Source organism: Nomia melanderi, chromosome 10, assembly GCF_051020985.1.
Source record: "Nomia melanderi isolate GNS246 chromosome 10, iyNomMela1, whole genome shotgun sequence".
In the NCBI taxonomy this organism is placed as follows: domain Eukaryota; kingdom Metazoa; phylum Arthropoda; class Insecta; order Hymenoptera; family Halictidae; genus Nomia; species Nomia melanderi.
This window is the reverse complement of record NC_135008.1, coordinates 7,744,255-7,767,292: the sequence shown is the minus strand read 5'-3', so window position 1 is coordinate 7,767,292 and position 23,038 is coordinate 7,744,255. Positions and strand designations below refer to the sequence as shown.

General features: G+C 41.5%; 1 protein-coding gene across 2 annotated transcripts in view; it reads left to right on the top strand.

The window, feature by feature from the left end:
• LOC116429785 (ankyrin repeat and SAM domain-containing protein 1A) overlaps positions 1-23,038 on the top strand; it is an 85,334-nt gene that overhangs the window by 24,380 nt on the left and 37,916 nt on the right. The window contains exons 8-11 of one of the 2 annotated variants that reach the window (XM_076371610.1): positions 826-1,044; positions 1,591-1,867; positions 2,885-3,565; positions 8,835-9,009. In XM_076371610.1, the coding sequence (XP_076227725.1) occupies positions 826-1,044; positions 1,591-1,867; positions 2,885-3,565; positions 8,835-9,009 (1,352 nt within the window). The remainder of the gene's footprint in view (positions 1-825; positions 1,045-1,590; positions 1,868-2,884; positions 3,566-8,834; positions 9,010-23,038) is intronic. The other variant, XM_031983119.2, reaches the window with a different exon arrangement.

Below are 23,038 nucleotides of genomic sequence, written 5' to 3'. Positions count from 1 at the left end.
AATGTAAATGTTAGCCCGTCTCAGCATAAAACTAATAACCATTGCTCTCTCCCTCGTCCTATGGGCATGGCCTCCAGCCGCGGTTCGTCGGATCCTCGTTCACCTCTGCCTTTGCTTGTTCCTATTCCTACTTCTCCTCGTCCGTCTCTCCGGATCTTTCTCCATCTCTTTTGCCTGATCTTCTTTCTCTTCTCTTTCCGTTTCAAACCGCTCGCCTCCGACCTCGGCTACGTGGCCTCATTAAAAAGTCGGCACCCGCCGCGCGGACGTCTCTGGTTAGAGTTACGCATTGTTGGGAGTAACGATGGTACCCGACCGCTATTCTTTCGTTATTCCCCGACCAATGAATTCTTGCGCCCTGTTCGGTCGGTTGATGCGTTGTTGGTACGGTTGCAACATCGAACTCCGACGCGCTGTATTGGAGAGGCAACGGGGTTTTCTGTTAATCGTTCGATTATCGTTAACCGTGGAAACGTTTGGCGAACCGAGTGCTGTGTAAGTAGATATTGTAGGTGATTTAGATAGTGCAGATAAGGTTTAGGTGATTAGAAACCTCGGTAACGAGCGTCGAAAAATTACTTTTTCTAATAAACATGACGGTGCACATCTTTTCGAGGAGGTAATTGAGGAGAGAAGTTTAGTTTTGCGTTTCGATGACATCGGGCAACGTGTCAATACGTTTTGATAACGGCACACTGTTCCACGCTGCGCCGGCTTCAGCGAATGAATGCCATTTGCGTTGCTTCGCTTTCAGTATGCGATGGTAGAACAATTCTTAGAAACCGCACTCGAATCTGACGACACTCGATGGATTGCGGATTTCAGTGAAGACGAGCAGATTGGGGGACCAGTGAACGGAGTACGGAGGACCCTCCAGCAGACAGAGGACTCCGACCCCAGTTCCGTCTTCGACAGCGTCTTTATGTCCATGTCTGACACTCTCAACTCGATAAATACCCTCGAAAGTTCCGATCATACTCCCGACGACAAACCACAAAACACAACTACCAACAGAATCTCATTAGCACAACGCGACACCACACGGTAAAGGCATACAGACATTTCGCAATACCAGGGTAACGCTTTCGATTTATGTGCGCTGGAACTATCCCACCGGATTACGTGACAAATCCGGGCTTCTAACATACGGTACATTCAATTTCTAGCATTGTCGTAAACTATTGACAATGAATTGTACGTTCTAATTTTATTATTACGAATGAAAGGAAGTATATTAGTAAACTGTATAGAGTACCGCGATCTATTTTTACTCAAATATTTCATTATAGCAATTTCTCACTAAATTCCTCCATTTCATTAGTATCATTTAGTTTCATAAATAATTTATTTACTATTGTAGTTAATCTTTAATTATCACAGCCAATCATGACACATTAGAATACATAATATTACGTTTCAATATTTTCAATCCACATAGTGTATCTCGAAAGCGGTACCATTTATTGATTACACACATTATCGTAAGCAAAGAGAAGTAAAAAGAAAAAAAAAAGAAATACTGGGTCAGGCGAGCCATTAACGAGTTAATCGTGAATTGGCCCCGTTGAGACGTTTAGTTTCGTTGCGCAGGGGTTCCGACAGCGGATTGTACCAAACGCCACCGGTACCTCGAGGAACAATGGAGGGTAGCTTCGTGTCGGAGGATCTGTCCTTGACATTACCCACGGGATATGGGGGTGGCAGGGAGTCGGACCAATTGAGCGTTTCCTCGTCCTCGAGCGTCGGTGGACCGAGCCCACGGGACCGGCGTTGTTTGCCCAACGATTCCAGCGCCGCCGGGATTTACTTGCCAATGGCACCCTTGTCCAGTTCTCTCCACAGCCCCGCCTCTAACAATAAAGTCTCGGTAAGAACGAGTTCCCTTTACTTTTCGATCCGATCGGGGGTTGCACGAGGTCACCGGGTACAATTGCACGAAGGGACATATTTTTTTCAACGTCCCTCTGGTGACCCATTCGTCGACATTCCGTTACGTTCACATTTTAGATAAGAGTTCATTGATTGTACTTTTCGTGACACGATTAATCCTTTCGTGTCTAAAGCGTCCTTTGAACCATGATTTATCTGAACTCATTGCGACACGGAAGATACATTTATTTTGAAGTATAGGCTGAAGAATATGACGTTAAATTATGATTGATTTTTTTCAGAATTTCACTTATTGGTAAAAATATATAGAACGCGCAACATTTTGTGAGTTTCTTACTCTTCTTTTTAAATCATCTGTATTTTTATTCATAAGTTCTTAGTCTTCGCTTCGTTATTAAGATCTCCATTTGTCCGATAATCATTCTTTTCTTACTTGTTCAGCTTTTATCTTTCCAATCGGCGATCAACCTTCTTCTTTTATGCTTTTTCTGTACGATCAACTCTACCGTGCAACATCTCCACGTCTTACAGTTCGTTAACGTGGACAAATTGATCACAGCTTAATTGGCCCGGCATTCCGAAGTTCGTTGTACTTTCCTACCAAGCTGCTGCGCGAAAGTGCCACAGAATATTAGCTTCCAAGAATGTTTTGTTATAATACGCCACCGAGCTGGAAATTTATTGGTCAGAAATAATTGTTGGAAATATTTTTAGAACAACATTAAAAGTTGTCAAGTTATAAACATTAAACTTATTTTATATTTAAAATCACTCCAAGTATAATTACACCTTGACATTCCCCTTGTCAGTTACAAGCTACTCTCAAAGAAACATCTCAAAATATCAGTTTCTATTGAAACTTTACTAGTTTCTACCTGACTAAACAAGCTCACCTAAATTGTCCATAATTCTATAACAGAACCCTCGAAGAACGTCACAAATAGTATTGCATAACTTCCCGACATTAACGCAATCTTGATCATCCGCCTTACAGCCGACGCCTCCAAAGAAGCCGCCTAGACGCAACCTGTCCGTGTCTCCTACGCACCTGCAGACGCAGATGTCTTTGTCCGCGGATTGCACGCTCGGGCCGAGCAACTACGAATACCTGTTCATGGCGCGGAGTGGTGCTCGCAGCCACATTGACTTGGAGCAGTTGCAGAAACGTAGGGAGCAATTGCGCCACGTGACGAGGAGCGTGGACCAATACGTCGAGATGAAGTCTCGGATGCCGGACGGCGAGGAGAGGCGCGACAACAACGTGGAGCCGGTCGCGATCACTTCGATTTACGAGAACCGGCCGATCAAAACGCTGAATCCGCGTCGGAAGTTGCGCAGGCACGCGTTCGACAACTGCGAGACGGAGGGCAGCCCATGCGGTGACAAGTCCCCGTGCAACGAGATGGACTCGGTCATCCAGGAGCAGACATTCGTCTCGAACGCTTTCCTCACGCTGAAGTCCTCGCAGGAGAGTCTGCTTGACGAGAAACGGGACGCGACCGACGACTCGGCGAACGAAGGCCGCGAGGCGACGGACAAGCGCCTGAAACGAGTACAAATGATGCTGCCGACCAGTCCCACGCACTACGCACAGCCTCCGACCCCGGATCACCCGCCTCCGTCGGCTATGCAGGCCGAGAAGTCTATTCACGAGCGGATTCGGCCGTTGAGTCAGGTGAGTTCTGATGATCCTAGTACCTACTGAGTTTTGGGATATTCCATATTTGACTTTTCTATTCAGTTGTCTTTGCTAGTCCGCTTCTTACATTAGCTCCATCGGTCTGAGGTTTAGAAGGAGGAGCTAACGTGAGAGGTGTATAGTACTTGTATCGTATTACTATAATGATTCTGACTGCCGTTTGAATCATTGATAGTTTGCATGTACTTGATGATGTATCATACGGTCGTAGACCTGATAATAAAGTGCCAAACTGAAGAAGTATAACAGTACCAGAAGTGACCGCGTCGAAAAACAACGGAAGAACTTAGTAAGATCACCAGCAGCCAACAATAAGGCTAAACCGAATAACAGAGTCATCCTAAACCGGGCGTATCGCGTTCACTGAATAGCTCGAAACTTCTATCTACCTTGACCGATCGGTTTTTGATTCGCGATTCACCGTGCGCCGGTATCGGGTCGCATTTCTCCCGCGTCGCTGGCGCGGGCGTCGCCGGGACATTAACTTTCCAATTGCATCCGGACGCTCGCACGCTACGCGATCAGAGATCCCGCGGCTGGTTTTAAGCGGTTGACGCACAGAGGCGTCTCCGTAATTCGTCGCACGGTATCCGGCGAGGCGTGCGAAGCGAGCGTTCAATTTTGCATCCTCGGATGCTCCTTAGCGGATTCCAGGGAACGCGCGCGCGTTTATGCGCCGGCATCGCATGTCGGAACGTCAAACGGTAGCAGCTGACTGGTCGGGTCGCGAAAGTACTGGTCCGGAATGTTCATTTCGGGAGCGCTAACGCGTTCGGAAACGTTTATCACTCGTCGGGATCGAGCGTAGAGGCTGCACCTTTGGCTACAGCTCGCGGGCTGACCGAAGAATCGAGTGGCTGACGGTTGCCGCGAGGCTCCGTCGCGGATGCAGCTTGACCCTAAAGCTTGGACAGTAGATAAGCAGTCTGCAGGACGCCTTAGCAGGTTACGTTTAATATACAAGCGGTGTTTGATCTGTGATGCGATTTGCAAGGAGCCAGCTATCTCCCGCTGTCTCCCTTCCTCTCTCTTTCTCTTTCTCTCCTCTCTCTCTCCCTCGCTGTGTTCACGGTGCAGTCTGTATATCGCTCGTTTCCCGCCGTTTGCCGCGCCATCCTGTGATCGTTCTGCTGTGAGACTGACTACGTTCACTTCCCATCCGCCGCGAATGGATATCTATAACACACGCCGCGCTACCTTCTATTTCTCCTATATCTCCCTATCTTCAGCTCTCTTTATCCGCCTCCTCCTTCTCCGCGTCTTTCCCTAGACCTCCTCGAGCCCTCCTCCTCCTACAGCGCTGCCTCCTTTCCGGTGGCTGGTATACGCGCTCGCAATCCGTGTCTTTCAGCGGTTATACACGCTCCACGAAATATCACACAGTGAATATATCCTTCGAACGTGGAGCCGGATGACGGGGCGAGGCAGGGGGGCTGGCTTTCGGCGTCGTGTGTGCGGGCGAAGCCGCTTCGGGGAACGCGTCCGCCTCCCGCGGCCCCCGGTGCTCCTTCTTCGCCGTGCGGATCGAGCAGTAGTTAGTGTCTGGCAGATTCACGGATGCCGGATACGATATCTTGTATGCTGTTTAGGAGTCTTTGACCTTTATGTGTTTGCCCAGACGATCGCGCGTTTTCTGGACCGATGGACCCGAAACGGTATCGGGGAAATGAAGTTCGAACGGAGCAAGGATCTCGCGCCTAGCGTTTTTAGCGGTTTGAGATCGTTTGCATCGTTCTGTCTGTCTATCTTCTTAGGGTTTTTTTTTGTTGAATGTTTCTACTTGTTTTTGGATGAATCGAGGATACTGCGATCTACAATTTCATTGAGCTGGTGTGTATACGATTCTTGTAATTCTCGGGGTAATTAGCAGATGTTAAAATTACGGATCCCGTGTTCTTGATCTAAGAGATGTTTTGCGTCTACCTACCTACTTAGTTTTTCTCCTGGTTTTCTAACTTTTGTCTCTTCTTTTGGAATATTTGTATCCGATTTCTCGTAAACCGAGGAAACGGCAATTTGCAATCCCGTTGAGCAGACGCGTGTATGATTCTGGTAATTCTAGCGGGTCGGTAATTGGCAAACGACGGGGTCGTGACTACCGATAACGAGTCAACCTCTGTTCCGATTGAACCACGAAAATCACATCAACGGGGACGAGAGACGAACGATATTCCGGTACGATTTAGTCATCTCTTGCCAAGTTCGGGTGATAAAGGCCCTGTTTAAGCGATGAGGGACGTCGACTGTTTGTTGACGAATCCACCTACCCTGTTCTAGTGTTCCGTTTGCTATTGAAAGGGAGAAGAGGATCTGTGAATCTATTTGCTGCATGGAGATTCGATCGTGTTCTATGTTTAAGTGGATTCTTTTTATTCCGAAACAATATTCGCCTGCGATTCTCGTGGAAAGATGAAGTTCCTACTGGTTTTAAAATATCTGTCGCGCCTGCTGCCCAAAATATCTCTTTACCGACAATACAAAATTTAACAGACTTTATACAAAGTTCAAAATTATAAATACCATTCGTATATACCGTCCATAACATATATTCGAAACTTGCATCGGTATCATATGATTCATCTATAGAATTGTGTCACTAACAGTTTATTCAAGACATAAACATTACATCTGCATTGATACACACTTCAACTAACGCATTATTAACCAATTAACCGTAGAATACATCTCGAAAACCTCTAGTGAGTTGTCCAAAGAAATCAGCCAATGGAATACACATAGAACGCAGCGCAATATAATTGTAATTAAACAACGCAACATACCTAAAATAAAAATCCGAAGCAAAATGGAAAACAATTGCATGTTCATTAAAAAAAGTAAAGACCTAACTAAATAATATTAGTATTATCTTCTTCCAAGACAATATCAAACACAGCCAACCGATTAACTATCACACCAAAAACCGGCAAAACGTTTAACAATCCGAATCCTCGAATCTCGACGTACGACCGCAGAAAGTTCACACCGAATGTCCAGCGGAAGTCTGAAAAACCGGTATCAAAGTCTCGTCGAGGCGGCGTCGTAGAGATCCGTTGCCTCGGTGTCTGCGGCAAACGAACCGTCATCCGAGGGATCGTTCGTCCGCCCGTTCCTCGTCGCCGCAAATCGCGAAAGGTGCCAGATGCGATTCGATGACGGGATCAAGGGGGTATCGCGGAAAATCCGGGAGGATCGAGGAAAAGAGGAAGGCTGTGCGAGGCAGCGAGAAGCTGGCTGAGCGAAGGAGGACGAGAGGCGGCGAACGATGAGGAGGAGGATGAGGAGGAGGAGGAGGAGGAGGACTGCTCACGGATGGTTGCGTCACACCCGTCAACTTCCGCGGATCCAACAGAGCGGCAGAATGCAAGACGCCGACACCCTTTGAATAATGAAGCCCTCGGCTTCTATGCCTGTCTGACTTCTCCTCGTGAACGCTCGTTCTCCTCGCCGGGCCGCGGAGAAACCTACGAATTTATAGTGACGGTTTCCGGTTATACGTAGACAAGATGCGCCGCCGTGTTAGAGAGATGGATGGAGTTAGGGTTAAAGGGAGCAACACGGAGGGGGGAAGATGAAGAGAAACGCGGTCGCCGTCTGTCGACTCCTCTGCCGTCAAATTTTAATTGCGTTACGACGATCCGCGACTCGGCGGTACGCTAGTTGCTCTCCCCTCGAAAGACACCGTTTCCCCGAAGAGTATAGCTGATGGACACCGCTCTCGAGAAAGAGGATTTTCTCGACACTTTCGGTGCACGGTATAAATACTGGGGAACGTTTAGGGGCGGGGGATGAACAGTTTGAACGGGTGTAAATGGTTCTGCTGTAGTGATTTCGTAGTTACGGAATTTCAATCTTCTGTTGGGGGTGTTTTCACTTGGATGGTGGTCATGGAAAGGTTCTGGTAGCCTAATGCTTTCACTATGAAGGGAAAATTGTTATTTCTGTAGGTTGTAGAATATTCTTTCATAATGGATGTAATCGTGTGTTTTAAAGGTTGAAAATAGTACGCGTGGTAGGTATTATAGGCAGAATATTTTGTTTTGTAATGATTGTGCAGAGGTTTTTCTATATTGTTCTTCCATTACACGGGATATGAGATGAATTGTTACCTTCATTGGAACGGTCTCTGATATTTGCCAAGGAAAAAAGAAATCGTCTGCGGCTACGAGCGATAACGCACGAAATATTTTCGATATACCCAATAAATTGAAATTTTAATATCGCCTCGCGTGGCGCACTTGAAATTGCGGATCGCAAGTTCGTGCAAATATTTTTCGGTCGAGATTTATTTGTCCGATCTATATTTTATACAGTTTATTCTATATAATCGTATCAAGTGATCGGCCCCAATAGATTTTTATCGAGTCGGAATCGCCTTTATTTGACCTACGCCCGGATGTGCTCGCTGCACGCGACGCGGAAAAATGAATCGTATGTATCGCTTGTAAACTCTGTCACGCGAAATGTCATTTTTGATCAACCATTCGGTAATTTAAAAATATCGTACCGTTGGAAGATACACCGTCAGAGTCTGTAAAAGTGAATGATATTAATTATGGTATTTTTTTTCGTATGTAACGAAGTTTTATTAATAGTTCATCAACATAATACACGTATGTATATAATGTAAAGTTACAGATAAAAATATAAAAAAAATACTTTCGACAGTTGTACCACTTTGGGAACTATAGTTAAGAGTTGCAATAAAAAATTGGAATCCACCTACTTCAGAAACTAGTACCCAAAATACCGAATCTATTAATTCTTTGCGATCGATCGTCGCTGTACCAGTGACTTCGAGCTTCGATATCTAAAATCGACAGGTGCAAACGAATAATTTAACTATTCAAATAACGACAGCTTAATACACGATTCTCTTCTTCTCTAGTATGAAATTTATCTTTACAACTTAGGAAACACTGTAAATGCCAATATTGCAAAACTTTATATTTTTACATATACAATCTCAATGTTACATTCCTTCTCGTAGTCGTCGATACCACTGGCAATACTGAAAGATCCCATCATTACGTCGTTACTATACAAAACACTCGACATATACATCATTTTCCTCTTCCTTCCGAATAATGTCAACCTTGGCATTTACGAGGTTTTCTATAAATATTCTCCAATCCAATTTTTCATCAAACGAACGTTCGGAAGTTCGAAAAGTTCCCGAGCGCGTACGGTCGAACCGCAAAAAACCATCACGAAATATATTCCCGGAGTTTCGTTTTTCGTGTGGCAGGTGTACAAACGGAGGTCCCGCGACATGGAAACCGAAACCGACGAGGATTTACTGCAGTTTCCGGCCGGCGGCAGCCTGGACGCGTCCAGCGGCTCGTTGTCGAGCGTGTCTCTGTCGGACAAGAGCATGTCGACGGACAACGTCGAGGAATACTTCGGGGACGTGCCGTTCGCAGGTAAACAGCAACGCACGCTTGGCTGCACCGCATGACGCTTCTTTCTGCCCACGTGTAAATGCATAATCGTTGTGTTACGTCTTTGTTTTTCCTCCTGATTTTCACCGTCCGCCTGACGATTATCGCCGATCGGCGATCGTTCACCCTCCCCCATCGGGTGAGCCAAGAAAAAAAAAGCAAAACAAAAAGAAAGAAACGAAGTCGATTTTGTCGTTTGATCTGCGCACGAGCATTCGGATGCGTTCCCCGTTGTTGCACGTGCGGTGGCTGTCTTCGAGGAAGCTCCGTTTCCGGCGAGTCACAATTGCGGACGCTCCTTTCTTGCGCGGTACGCGCGCACGCCACGAAAACAGGGCTAACATTCTTGCGGTTATTGTTTCCTGTTGATAGTTCGATTGTATCCGCGATGCGTTCTCGTTTCTTCTGTTCTTTGCGATCCTTGCTGAAAGCGTTGGGCAATTTAACGGTGACCACGATGAGAATTCTCGCGGCGATCCGGAAGGTTCGATTTCTTCGTGTAACCGGGTTGTAATCGTAGTTTGCAGATGTTAAAATATAATGGCGAAATCGGAGACACGGATGATAATAGTTTCCTTGTTCCGTTTAGTTTGTGGATGAAGGGTATTTTAGATATTCTTTCGATCGGTTTCACTGGTTTCTCTAGTTTGTGCTACGGACGGAACACGTTCGACGATTTGTTTTGCAGTGCTCATGATTTAATACTGTCTTGTATAAAGTATTGCGTAATTATCACGTTATTAGTTACACGTCGAACGAGGTATTGTTTATTTATATATTTTTTTTTATTTTGTAAGATAGTAGCTATTTCGCTAGCCTGTTTAATTATTTACATTGCAATCACGTTGCTGGAGTTACTGAAGTTACGGGCGCAACGGTTTCTTCAGATCTCTATTGTTTTACGTTGTACATTGATTTGAATAGTATTGTAAAGTGAGTATTATTATATACAGCTACATTGTTAATCTACGTACGATCTAATCGATAAAAATTACAGGCGTATAAGCATAGTTACCATATTCTGTGTATTTCTAGGATGTACACGATTTGCTGATGTTCAACGCGTCGCTGTTTATCGAACGTTGAACTAACGTTGCCATTTCGATCTTATTTACTATGTGCTCGAGGTATAGTAGTCTTATTATGTCTATCGACTTGTCAAGGTGTATCGTGAAAAGGAGATTTGTATTCTTGGATAGATATCGAACGTAAATATTTCATAACCGTATCTGTACGATCATATCGACTACTTTTTGCATTACTATTACTGGACAACTATATGGTAATGGAAATTTTCAAAGTAACAATGGAAGACAAATAATTAACGATCTTCAGATCTTTGTCAATAGATCAAAGTGTTCATCGACGTGGTATTCACTGTTTTTCAAGTAATTATAACAAGTTGGTGGAAGAAGTTTCTATTTGCAATTAATAACATTTGGACTATTAATAAATCACAGTAGTTAAGACTAGCTAAGGAAAATGATATTAATCAATTCTTTTGTGAAGAATATTAAATCTGAGTTCGAGTTTATTGAAACTCTTTCAGGGAATTCAGGGAAAATATTATTCTTTGCTTTTGAATATTTCATCTGTATTAATTAATTCGTGTGAATCTAATCCTAAAAAAAGTAATCGTAATGATAAAGATTAATATCATATATAAACTTCATTTACCAAATACTCATAATTATTAGAATTATGCGGAATGAACACATTGTTTAAACATTTTATGAGAATAACTATTTCGTATCTCTTCCAATTTCAATCTCTTACGAAGTATTTAATCATTCTCAGATAACTTAGACGTTGCATATAAGGGTTACATCAAACTATACCTTAATATCCATTTTTCAATAAACTAATAAGTATAAACGTGCTCCTATTGATATTAAATTATAACACGAGCAAACTAGCTTGAAACCAGTACGCCAATAAAACTTGATTCAATATATAACATAATATAACATAGAACAATCTAGGGACAATTTTCTCGCGCAACTTTTCGCGCTTTCGCACAATAGCGCCAATGTCAATCATCTAAATTTATACACTTCTTGTATTTCCAAGCCACTATGTATTCAATCAGTTTCCTAATATACAAATCGAACCTTCCGGATCTAGCTTTAAATCCAAATAAATCTGAAAACGAAGAGAAAACTAGTGTGAAAAAAAAGAAACTTAAGAAAGATAGGGTAAAGCTTCACGGTACAGGGTACAGTTAGATACAATGGGTCTCTCGCGTCTTGGCTGACTACCTACAAGCTAAAATTTAAAGATTCACCAGTATTCACTTCTTATTATCACATCTCACTTTCCTGCGGTTTGCTTTGCGTACTTTGTTACGCAACTTGGATAATAACAAGTATTTGTCAAAACCGAGGAGTCTGGTGGTCACAAGTTGCCCCTGTGCACTTTTAGCTTGTAGGTAAGTAGTCAGTCAAGACATGAGTGACTTATATACCTATCCATCGTTCCGTGCAGCGTAGGTCTTCACTTTGACCGTAGTCGTGTTTCGATGTCAGGAGCTCGAAAGAGGAAAGATTCGCAAGTACGAAGATCGTCGCCCATTTAACAGTACAAATTTAGCTCGGCGTCGGACTATCATGAAAAAATTCACATTATTACGTGGATCCTAATAAAAGTGTATCCACTTATCGATAACAGAATCTGTTAATGGCCAGATCGCAAGCTAAGTGACTTGGTAATTAGTAACCAGGCTGAATCTCGATAAATTGATTGATTACCTACTCTTTGCTTTCTATTATCTTCTTTCTCATTAAGCGAAAATGTTAGTATATCTATGTCTTCAACAGTAAGCGTTGATATCTTAGACAATACAATTTCACACGTTTCCATCACGTTAACACTAGAACTACCAGACAGGCTAAAACGACTTATCTTTAATCTCTACTTTGATCATTTCCAAAAAATAGACGAACTCTTCCAACAAACTTTTTGATAAATTAGCTCTGTAATGTGCAATATTAAAGTGCAAGTTGATCTAAATCTTAACACTAGAACTATTACGCTAAACTTACTTACTACTAAATATCCGAACTTACTTTAAAAATAAATAGTTTCACTTGAATAATGTGATAAATACACGAACCAACCCAGAGAAATCTATTTTTACCTAGTAGTTCCAGTATTTACAAATCCATCTTTCCAATTTGTCCAAGGAAATTACTACACGATTCGACTCCTCGATAGCTCCAGTGTAAAGTGGGCAATAGTTACACGTCGATGATGATCCGACGTTGGGCTAGCTTCGTCCTGTTAGATGGGCAGTGACTTTTAGCTTCGATCGTAGAAGCGTTCTTGGATTCCTCTCGATAGGACACGAGGCGACGCTGAAACATGCGGTTCCCGCGCGGCGGCGTGACAGTAAAATTCGACGCCGACGGATTTTCAATCTTTGCCGATCGCGGGAGGAGAGACGTGCCGTGCAAGCGGAATCCCGTCCGCGGGAGGTGCTAACGATCGGTGTTCGTTAAGCGAACAGATCGCACTGTTCGCGCCGGTTTCACGCTGCCAGGACCGAGTATTGTCGCGGGGCGAATTTGTAATTCCGGAAACGGTCCTCTTTTCCTCCGGCGAGCGATCGCCGGCGAGGAACGGATCGATAGGTTAGAGTTTAGTGTTCCATACGTACGATTAAAGATCGAATAGTTCCTTAGGTTATCGACTACCTAGTTAACTGTGATGTATATGCGTGTATGCGACGGTTGTTCGGAAGGAAACTCGGGAACCGAGGTGCGCATCGTGTTCGGTGAAACGAGCGGACGGGTCTTGGTTGTATAGAGTTTGAGACTTGCTTTTCTTTATTCTTCTGGTTAGTTATGTTTTTAACACTTCGCCGGCAATATGGAGCATTAATGATCGAATGTCGTTGTAGCGATGATATCTAACATTGAAAGCTGTAAATGAGTCATTTAATTATTCATATAATGAAAGATATACGTGGGTTTCTTTGTTTCTGATATTTAAGATTTCGATACGTGATTGAATTTTTTATCGGAAAAGTTGTTTAAGGTTTGAAAAGCTCGTTTCTTTATAAATTTACCACGATTTTTAGTTTCTATTATAAAATGAAATGAAAATGTGGCTGAATTTGCATATTAAATTAGGCTCATTGAATTTAATATTAATAACCGGCTGATATTTTTGGTCACGTTGGTAAAACATATTGCCGGCGGAGGATTAATATTTAATCGTGGTTGAGAATTATTGCTTATAGTCGAGACCGTCCTTTATCTCGAAATTGGTTAAAAACTTTAGGGAATGTATAATTCCAATAAAATTTCGCGAGATGATAGACTATAATAATAACCAGAAGTAATAGATAAATCGTTAAAAATTATTGGAGGAATCACATCTGTACACGTGTGAATATATCGATTGCATTCACAAAACGTAAGATCGATCTCCTAAAAGCAGGCGTGTCAATGAAGTTCACATTCGACAGTGGAACGTACTAAATTATTTCTCGAAACATTCAAACACCGAGACATTACCGTCTCTCATCTAGTAAACCTCGATTCTCATATAAAAGGAACCGATTTATTACACAACAAAGGACATTCGTACCTCGGATCCTTTCACGTTCAGTGTCCTCGTAACACCGAGAGCTAGAACAACACGTCTCGAGATCACCGGCAAAAACAACTGCCGCATTAACACGTTCCACTTTTCGCGTATCGAGGCTCGAGAGTTATTCAATCGGTTTCGAACTTTTTCCCGAAGCGAGTCACGCAAGATCCACGTTACTATCCACGCTCGCGTCGCCGATCGCACGTTTCAAAGTTCCCGAACACATTTCCTTTCGGCAGCACCCCATATACGCGAGTCGTTGAGCGTATTATGTACACGTTTGCCCGTACGAGAACTTCCGAGGATTAATTATATCGAACGTGTCTCCCGTTGTTTTCTAAGCAGAGTATATGTTTCCTATATATTTATCTATTATCAGTTACGTCGGTGGCCCTATACGTTTCTGTAAATACACTGGTACGTTCGAGTATTACCAATGTGTATCAAGGAACTATAATTTTTAATCATAGTTACAGTATATACGTATTCTATACATAGATCACATATAAATATATAAAAATATATATATATATACACAGAGAGAGAGATACATCTATACTACGTGTTAGACTTCGTTGTTTCTTCCTTTTAATTGTGCGTTCGTCGTGACTCGTGTATCATTCGAAGGAATATCGGGGGATGAATCGATATCACGCGAGAAACGTACAATCCCCCTCTCCCCTCCCCCTTCCACGCTATAGTTGTAAGAGACGAACCATTCGGTGCAGCTTTTGAAGTTCGGAACGCTCGAGGAACTCCAATCCTTTTAAGCCGAACCGGGATATCGTCGTTGTAGATCGTAACGAAACTTATACCTACCTGAGTGAAAGTATTCGCCGACGAACGGGTATTGTAACGGGTGCGGTGGGTGATCGTGGAACATCACGCTCGTCTATCGGGAAAACGTGGATAGGTTCTCTCCTCGACGCCACAACCATTTCTCAACGTCCTGTCATTTTCTCCTTGCATAACCGCGAGATTTCAGTTTGATCTGTCCGTTTGATCTATCCCAGCAATCCGGGATATCGATTCACAACTTTCTACGCTGCTCTCGGATCGGGATTGAGATTCGGCGTAGACGGGAATCAAATGAACGATTGATTAATGAATTGATAACGGATCGATAGACTAATACTTTGCGTTGTGATGTCCTGTGAAATTCGTGGCGAAGGTTTTAAACGGGATTTAGTGAATGTACGTATTACTCGGTCTTCTCGAGTTCGAATTGAATATTACATTTTTATTATAGATTTTTATAGTTTAGAGCGAATAGAGAAATAGGATGTACCCAGAATTCTTTTTTCAATAAATTATTAACGACAGAACGGTTAATTAGTTGCAGTGACTTAGTAATTTAGTAAACGAAGAAAGAGATTTTATGGTCATTCTGTGTCTATGTTTGTTTTAAACGATAACGGTTGATAATAGAAAAGTAATATTTAGTTTGAAGTGGACAGAACAAGAGTGATATTTGTATTTAGTAAATATTTGTTGAATCTTCGCGAGTTCGTCGCGATATTATAAGGCGAAGGTTTAAAATCGAGAAATGAGGGTCTATGGTGATTTAGTTGATACGGTCACAGAAGGCTGTTTTATTTCGTTAACGAGTTGCATACGAAATATCGAGGTTTGTGTTACAGTTAAGGGATGCTGAATGAAAATAGTGATAGTCTTGAAAGTAAATAATGAAGTAGTAAGGATTTTTGAATTAGTTTTGGAGTAGTAATAGTTGGAAGTTATTCTCTTTGAAAATTTTAATTCATGTTTCTAATAAGTATAAAGAGTTGCTGATGTTTCAAAACGATGATATTAAATTTTCAAGCAAATGACGCTTACTTGGTCTCTTACAAAGTCGACTCTTGTAACGTTCATTGTTTCAAAAATAATTTTCTCCGTAGACTTCTGTAAAGTTTTCTACTATCAGCTGAAATATAAAATAATGTATCACGCGATCCAATTTTTTCCACTATAATTCCGGGAAATTAAGTTTTAAAAAATAACTTAACAACAACGGGAATCTTAATTGACAGTGATCTCGTAAACGGTTCAATGCCAACACCTACAACTCCACTTAACCTAGAATACAGGCGTCCATTACCTTCCAACAAAGTTTCGTAGAAATTGGTGCGTGACGCATCGTTGTCGAAGAGTTTAAACAATAGTTAGTGAAAGTACAAACCAGCGAATGTACCGAGTATTCAGGAGTACTAGTTGTTTGTCGATAAGAGAACCTATCCTCGAATGATGAGATACCGTAGATTAAGTATTTTGATTTGTTACATTGAACGTCCACCCCTGGTACATACATATATATATATATACATATATGTGTATATATATATATAGTTTATTTTGTGATTGATTTTTGTATATTATTTTATGTTAAAGTGCTTCGTCTAGTTATTGTAATTCGCTCGACGAGTATTACGTACGTAAAGGTATATTAAAATTAGGCAGAGTTTAGTCGTACAGAATACATAAGCAATTATAGTGCGTTATAATATCGTTGGTCTGCTAATAAACGTTATGATGCTGTGTATGCGATGTCTTGAATTATTTTGTCGCTTTCGTACGTCCTTCTTGAGCTTGCGTACACTGTACTCTTGGTCCCCCGTCCATTATGTCCGCACTGTTGACGAGCTTGCTTTTACGGTACATTGTTTTCATTTTTTTCTCTCTCTCTCTCATTTCGAGAATATTTTTTTTTGTATTATTTCACGCGAAGTAAGATTGTCACCTCGAGTACCGATTCGACATTGATATGTGCTGTTTATTTCGTTGACTTTGTTTCCAGTGAAAAGAGAAAGAGCACGGACAACGGTTTATATTAAGTTCCCTTTGTTTCATTCGATGAACAGCGAGTTTCGTTTTTACCAGGACGCAGACCGTCCGAAAAGCGAGAATTACATTTAAGTATTCATTACAGCAATATATTTCAGTATACTGTAATCGGAAAACTGCATGAGTGTGACGTGAGAACCAACTTTTGAGATTGCGTGCGATGTCTTTTTGTTATATATTTTTTTTTCTCAATCTAAAATGTAAGGTAACTTTGTACAAGCACGGACGTAAATGTCACTTGTAAGGCTTTACGGTAAGTTATCAATCAACATGTATATATAAATTATTATTTTCATACGCCCTTTGATTCTTTCAATCTTCAAGATACATCTCATGCTCATTGTCATTGTACATACTATGTAAATATTCAAATGTTTCAGTATTCTATTGTTCGAGGCTTCAATGCTGACTCGAGCAATGCAAACATGTAAATACTGCGATGCTTCCCTTTTAATTTAGATTCACACGTGCATTATTCGATTGCATGCCTCTTCATTGCAGCGGTACCTATACAATTATTCATACGTCGAACCCACAAATCTCAATACCTCAGAATAAGACAATCAAAGTCGGGCCAATTTAATACCGCGGAATTCGAATAATATCGTCTCTAGGTCGGCGATCCGAAAATCGGATGATCTTTACGTCCATGATCCTTCTAAACCCGATGACCCAAGCCAGACGGCCCAACCCCTAGATTTAGAGTGTCCTGGTTTAGGTCGTATGACCTTGGAATGACCTGACCTGACCTGAATCTTTCAATCTTGAATTGATACCATTCCAATTCCGTCTTCTTAACCAAGTTGGTCTAAGAGTTTGCTGGTTTAATCTAGTTTGGATTCCTCGGTTCTAGATTCGTCTAATCCGTGTCTCCCATCCTTGGATTAATTCGATTCGAATTCTATTCTAATCGTTATTACAGACAACATACAGTTTGTATGCTACAGTGAAGTTTCTACTTGGATGATGCTTTGTAAAAAATTTCAGAAACATTAGGTAGCTTCATCGTTCGTATTGATATGTCCCCCAATATTTTTTATTGCTTATAATTGCCTTGCACTGTTCGGATATGCTGTCCATTAATTTAGCAACAAATTCTCCCCGCAAAGATCGTTCAATTAATAGAGTCTCGCCCGACAAATTGCAAGTGACATCATCATCCATCTCACAGCACAAAAGCATTCGAAACAAAGAACCATGCGCAGCCCAACAAGTTTGGAAATTTTTCACCAGCATTACGCAACTCTGCTTCGCATTCCTGCAGTCATGCACGTAGATCCGAATGGTCGCGTGTGCTGTAAATCTGGTAATCTAATTGCGCACGTCGTTTTCCGAGCGACACGCGACTGAAAAGTGGAGCAAGGTGAGATTCAACCGGCGATTCGTCCTTTTACATTATTAGCCGTTTAATTATTTTCATCCGCGCGCGTACACGTTCGAGCTGTCCGCTTGCGCAACGACAGATTGCAATAACGTCGCATCGACGTCCGATCGTGACAACGACGGCGTCGGGCATCGATAAAACGTCCAGATGGCGTTGTAAAAATGAATCCCGAGCCTCGAGCCTTGAAACCTGTGGCGACTTGAACCTTAACGATTTGAGCCCTCGGGGTTCGAGCCTTGAACTGTGAAAGCTGAAGTCTTCGACGCTCGCGAGTTTGTGCTTGGTGGATCGAGGTCTCTGTTGTTGTATTATCACTCTATGGAGATAAAATTTGGAAATATGAAAGTTTGGAAGCTTAGAAGTTTAAAAATATGAAAGTTTGGAAGCTTAAAAGTTTAAAAATATGAAAGTTTGAAAGCTTAGAAGTTTAAAAATATGAAAGTTTGAAAACTTAAAAGTTTAAAAATATGGAAGTTTAAAAGTTTGGAAACTTGAAAGTTTGAAAGTTTGAAAGTTTGAAAGTTTGAAAGCTTGAAAGTTTGAAAATTTGAAAGTCTGAAAGTTTGAAAGTTTGAAAGTTTGAAAGTTCGGAAGTTTGGAAATTTGAAAAATTAAAAGTTAAAGAACTTAAAAGTCAAAAAATTGTTAAATTTGAAAGTTCGAAAATTCAACAATGTTTTAATTTAAAAATTTGAGCGTTGAATATTTCTGAAACTCAAATCGAACTTTCAAAGCTTTAAAATTGAGTCGTGAAGCTGCAAAGGCTCATCCCCGGCTTTCGAAAATTAATTTCGTCGCTTTCACTCGCCCCCTGAAGCCCGTTATAGTAATGTCACGGTGATGGTGCAGTAAACGCGTGTGCTTCGCGGCAATAATTCATCGTCACCATAAAACTACCGGTTTGAACATTAACGCGCCGCGGTATCTGCAGATAGCGGTGCGTCGCGGTAAATCAACAGACCGGCCAGCCTTATCGACGCCGTAAGTTACGCGGTTCGTCGTTCCTACTGATAAACACGCATCCACGCTCCTCCACGCACGCTATCGTGACCCCTGAGGACCGCGATTGTCGTAGGTTGTGAATTTTCGATAATGCGGGCCAGGCGTTCGTCTGCTCCGTTTTTGTATCTCGATCCCTTGCCTCTGCTGCTCTGTTTTCGTATCTTGCATCGGTTCCGGGGAGTTTCGAGCGTATAGGAAGTATACGAAATATTCAGAGCTGGGTCAAATCTGAAGATAAAATGTGTCGCATTTGAAATATTGGATCAGCTGTCTCGATGAAACATTATTCTAAACAGAAAGCGAAATTTCGATAAATAAGCTACCCTTATTTCATTAACCCCGCGCAAACAATGAAATAGTCTAATCTTAAACTTCAAACATGTGTATATAGAAAACATTCCTTGAGAGTATCTAAACGATTGACAACAGTAATGATATTGTAATGCAACTACCTATACTCAGCAAAGTAAATTCATTTTTCAAATTCATATTTTATCAAAGTTCTAGTTTATTTATATTATATAGTTCAATGTATACTTTCCACGCTGAAATATCTGAAAAACTGAATAAACGCATTTCTCCGTTCAAATACGAACAGTTGCCAGCAGAATCCTTGAAATACTCTTAAAAACTACTTTCCACGATGTTCCATAAAAATCTACTATCAAATCTACGTACCCTCATTAAAATACTCTACACCGAGTTCACACAAATTGACCGAGTTATCTCGCACCGATCGTTCACGCTGATTAATCAACAATAAGATTCACCGTGCAACAAATGTCCAACAGAAACAAACCATCGGACAAATTCCCAAGCCCTAGGCTGCCGGTCAGCAACCATGTAATTCGGCTCGGTTAACGTCATTGCTCCGATTCGACGGCAGCGTCCGCCTCGGATGATATAAAGCGAACTGCATCGTGACGTCCGGTGGGTTACGTTCCTCGTTACATCACGAGAGCACGCGTTCCCAAAGAGACGCCGGAGCTCGGCAAACCGACCGCTTATTATCGGCAGTGCGAGTTCGGCGCACTTGACAACCGGCGCGGCGCGGCGGCCGACGAAATAGGATTGAACGTCGACGCTGATTATAAAGCGATAGTCGACGCGTGACACGAAGAAAGGGACTCGCGGGTGCCACATTAGCATTCGACGAAAACGTTTTCACGCGAAAGCGAGCGCAGCGACGCGACGCGACGCAGCGCGGCGTGCGGTGTAGCCGGCGACGAGTGTATCAAAACTCATTCCGAGGCACGTAGCGTGTTACAACAAAGGTAAGAGGCAGAACACGCGTCGGGAACGGGGCAACGTCTCGTTTGACAAACGATACGGTGTATCTTATCTGTGTTTGTCCCTTCAAGCGCTCGGCAATCTCTCGTCATCTTCAAACAAATCAGAATTCACTCGGCGTAACAGGCTCTTCGCTGGGAATCCGATGTCTTTTCGAATTTTTATAAGAATTTCTCTGTTTCACGGATACGCGAGGTGAAGAGGGATGGACCATTTCTTTTGTTGGAATTGTTACATGAATAAAAGTCGTTGATAGCTGACGGAACGGTATATGTTTATGAACGTCGATTATACATGTGTACGGTGAATAGATGAGTAATAGATACATAATAGATAGAGGCTTCTGTGTAAGATTCAGTGTACTAGTAGAAACATTTGGAAATATATATTTGGGAGTTTATATGGGATCATATCTCACAGAGAATTACTCTATAGTGTCGCTGAATTTGATTGTAATTAACAACTGACTTTTCCAGATTTATTTTGTTATTGATGGAGAGAACGCGAAGATATTTTCTATTGATTTTAAATGGAGACTGTTTTTTAAGTAAAACTTTGAAAATGTCGAAATAGTTTTTCACTTCTATCGGTGTATAATAAATAATATTGACGTTTATTGACTTAGATGAACGTCTTGATATGCTTCGTAAATGAATTGCATACGTCTAAACGACGGGTTGAAGTTTTAATCAAGAGAAAGGAAAGACAAAAGGAATTGCATAGTTTTACGGAACGTATAACTTTTCTTGCTCGTATCTATTTGATAAAAATGTTTTTACGATTTAGAAATTTTGTTGTACAAATACCTATGACTCCATTGTAATTCCACCAATTTTTCTTGTTCACGTTAATCCTAGTGTGGGAGAAATGGCCATTCGAGCACTTGATTGCCCGCACAAAGGTTAAGCTTTCGAGCACTCTATCTTTTAGTATTGCACATGTTCTGGTTATTCAACACGTTTATTATAAGGGATTTGAGTGGATATGCGAATGCTTTACTGCCCACTACAAGTTTCAATATACTGTACGTCCGTAACTGACGGTGTCTCGGAAAAAGCGAATCTGTGAAGAAATAAATCGAAAATATACAATCAAACTTCCATTACATGAAACCATCTTTCAGAGAAAATCGCAATTCAATATTAACCAAATACCAACGGAATAATATTCAAACTCGATACTTTCGAATACGAAAATTCGAATAAAAATATTCTGCATTTTCAATTAATTTCTCCCTCCCTTCCCAGTTGAACAAAGTCGAAAGTAATTTCAACATTCGAGAGATGACACCTGGGAAGAATTAATATTGATAATAATTGTATCAATTTCTTTACAATTCACGGATACCTACTATCCATTTGCGAATCTCTTTTAATCGACTGATAATGAGTCACTGGCTGCATTGATCTTCATGAATTCATTGCGATTCACGCCAAGATAATTCTCTTATCAGGAGGAAAAAAATGGTCACCATTTCCTCGAGACATCGATCGCGGTGAATAATATCGGGTCCGTGAACAAAGGTTTATCTTTGCGTGGAAAAAGCATAATCTGCACCAAGCTGCGCGTTGCAACACGATGGAACCGGAATTTATTTTCTGTGGGCTAGTTAACTTCTCATTGTGGCTCGTTTATGACCGTAACGGAAAGTATGCGCCTCTTTGTTGTCGAGCGGAAGAACGCGGAAACACGCGTGTCGAATGGACGTATAAATCGCGACTCTTTTCGACTGCCACACGAATTTCGCGAGCGAACCGCAAATTTCAACCAATCACCGCCATCATTCCCTGCGGTTCAACGCAGTAACAAACTATTTTTACCTTACCACCACTCGCGGAATCATTTTATTAAATTTATCTCTTAACGCCATCTTTTCCATCCACCTTATAAAATGCGCCTAGCATTTCGTTATTACTTCGCAGATTCTTATCTCTATCTACACGCATTTAAATTGCTTCACAATAAAAAGTATGAAATATAAATTATCCTACTTGAATTAAGATCGTCGAAATATTAAAGACATTAATTAATTGAATCTCCTCGTTTAAATCAGCACTAAAGTATATTGAGTATGTAATTTGAATGAAGTACAGTTTTATATTTAATTAATAAGTAAATTGATGAATTCACTGAAATCGTTTCACGCTCGAAGAAAATCGTTTGTATATAAATGTGCATTTATAATTGTAAACCCGGGTTTTATCGGTTGAAAAATAAGATTCATTTCGTTGCTAATTAATCGTAACTCGAGTACGCTGTTATCCCTCATCGAGATTTTAGTATTATTGCAACAACATTCTTTCACTGATTACGGCCGTGAGAGATAGTTAAATGTGTGTTTCCTACAATCAACAAAAGCTGCCGGCGCGAAGCTAGATTATGACATCACGCAGGAATGCATAAGCCACGGGACGTGAGTCACGCGACACTGTCGCCCCTTTCTTTCGGAACGTTTCCACCGAGTTTTTCCCGCGTTCGACGCCGTACGAATTTACAGATAGCTTCAGCTGTTACGAAACGCCGACGATAAGTAGGTCGCGCCACGATCGCCGGGTTGAAAACGCGTGCTTATCACCGCCTAGAAATTAATTTCGTAATGGTGGAACGTTAATTAGAAACTTTTTTTCGGCGGCCCTTTTGAGGCGCAGCTAAATAGACCCTAATGGAAAGATTGGAATACCGGTTAGGAAAATGAGATTAAATTTATTTTTATTACCGTCCGTCCCTTAACACGCATTCATCGAGACTCGAAAATGTAGTCGTAATTTTATTGAAAAAATATTAAAGATAAAAGAATTCTATGCTGCTGTATTAAATATTAGAAAGAAGTATAAACGAAGTTCAATACAATGAATTTGTTCTTGATTATAAGCGATCGTGATAATTGCTTTGGTATAGATC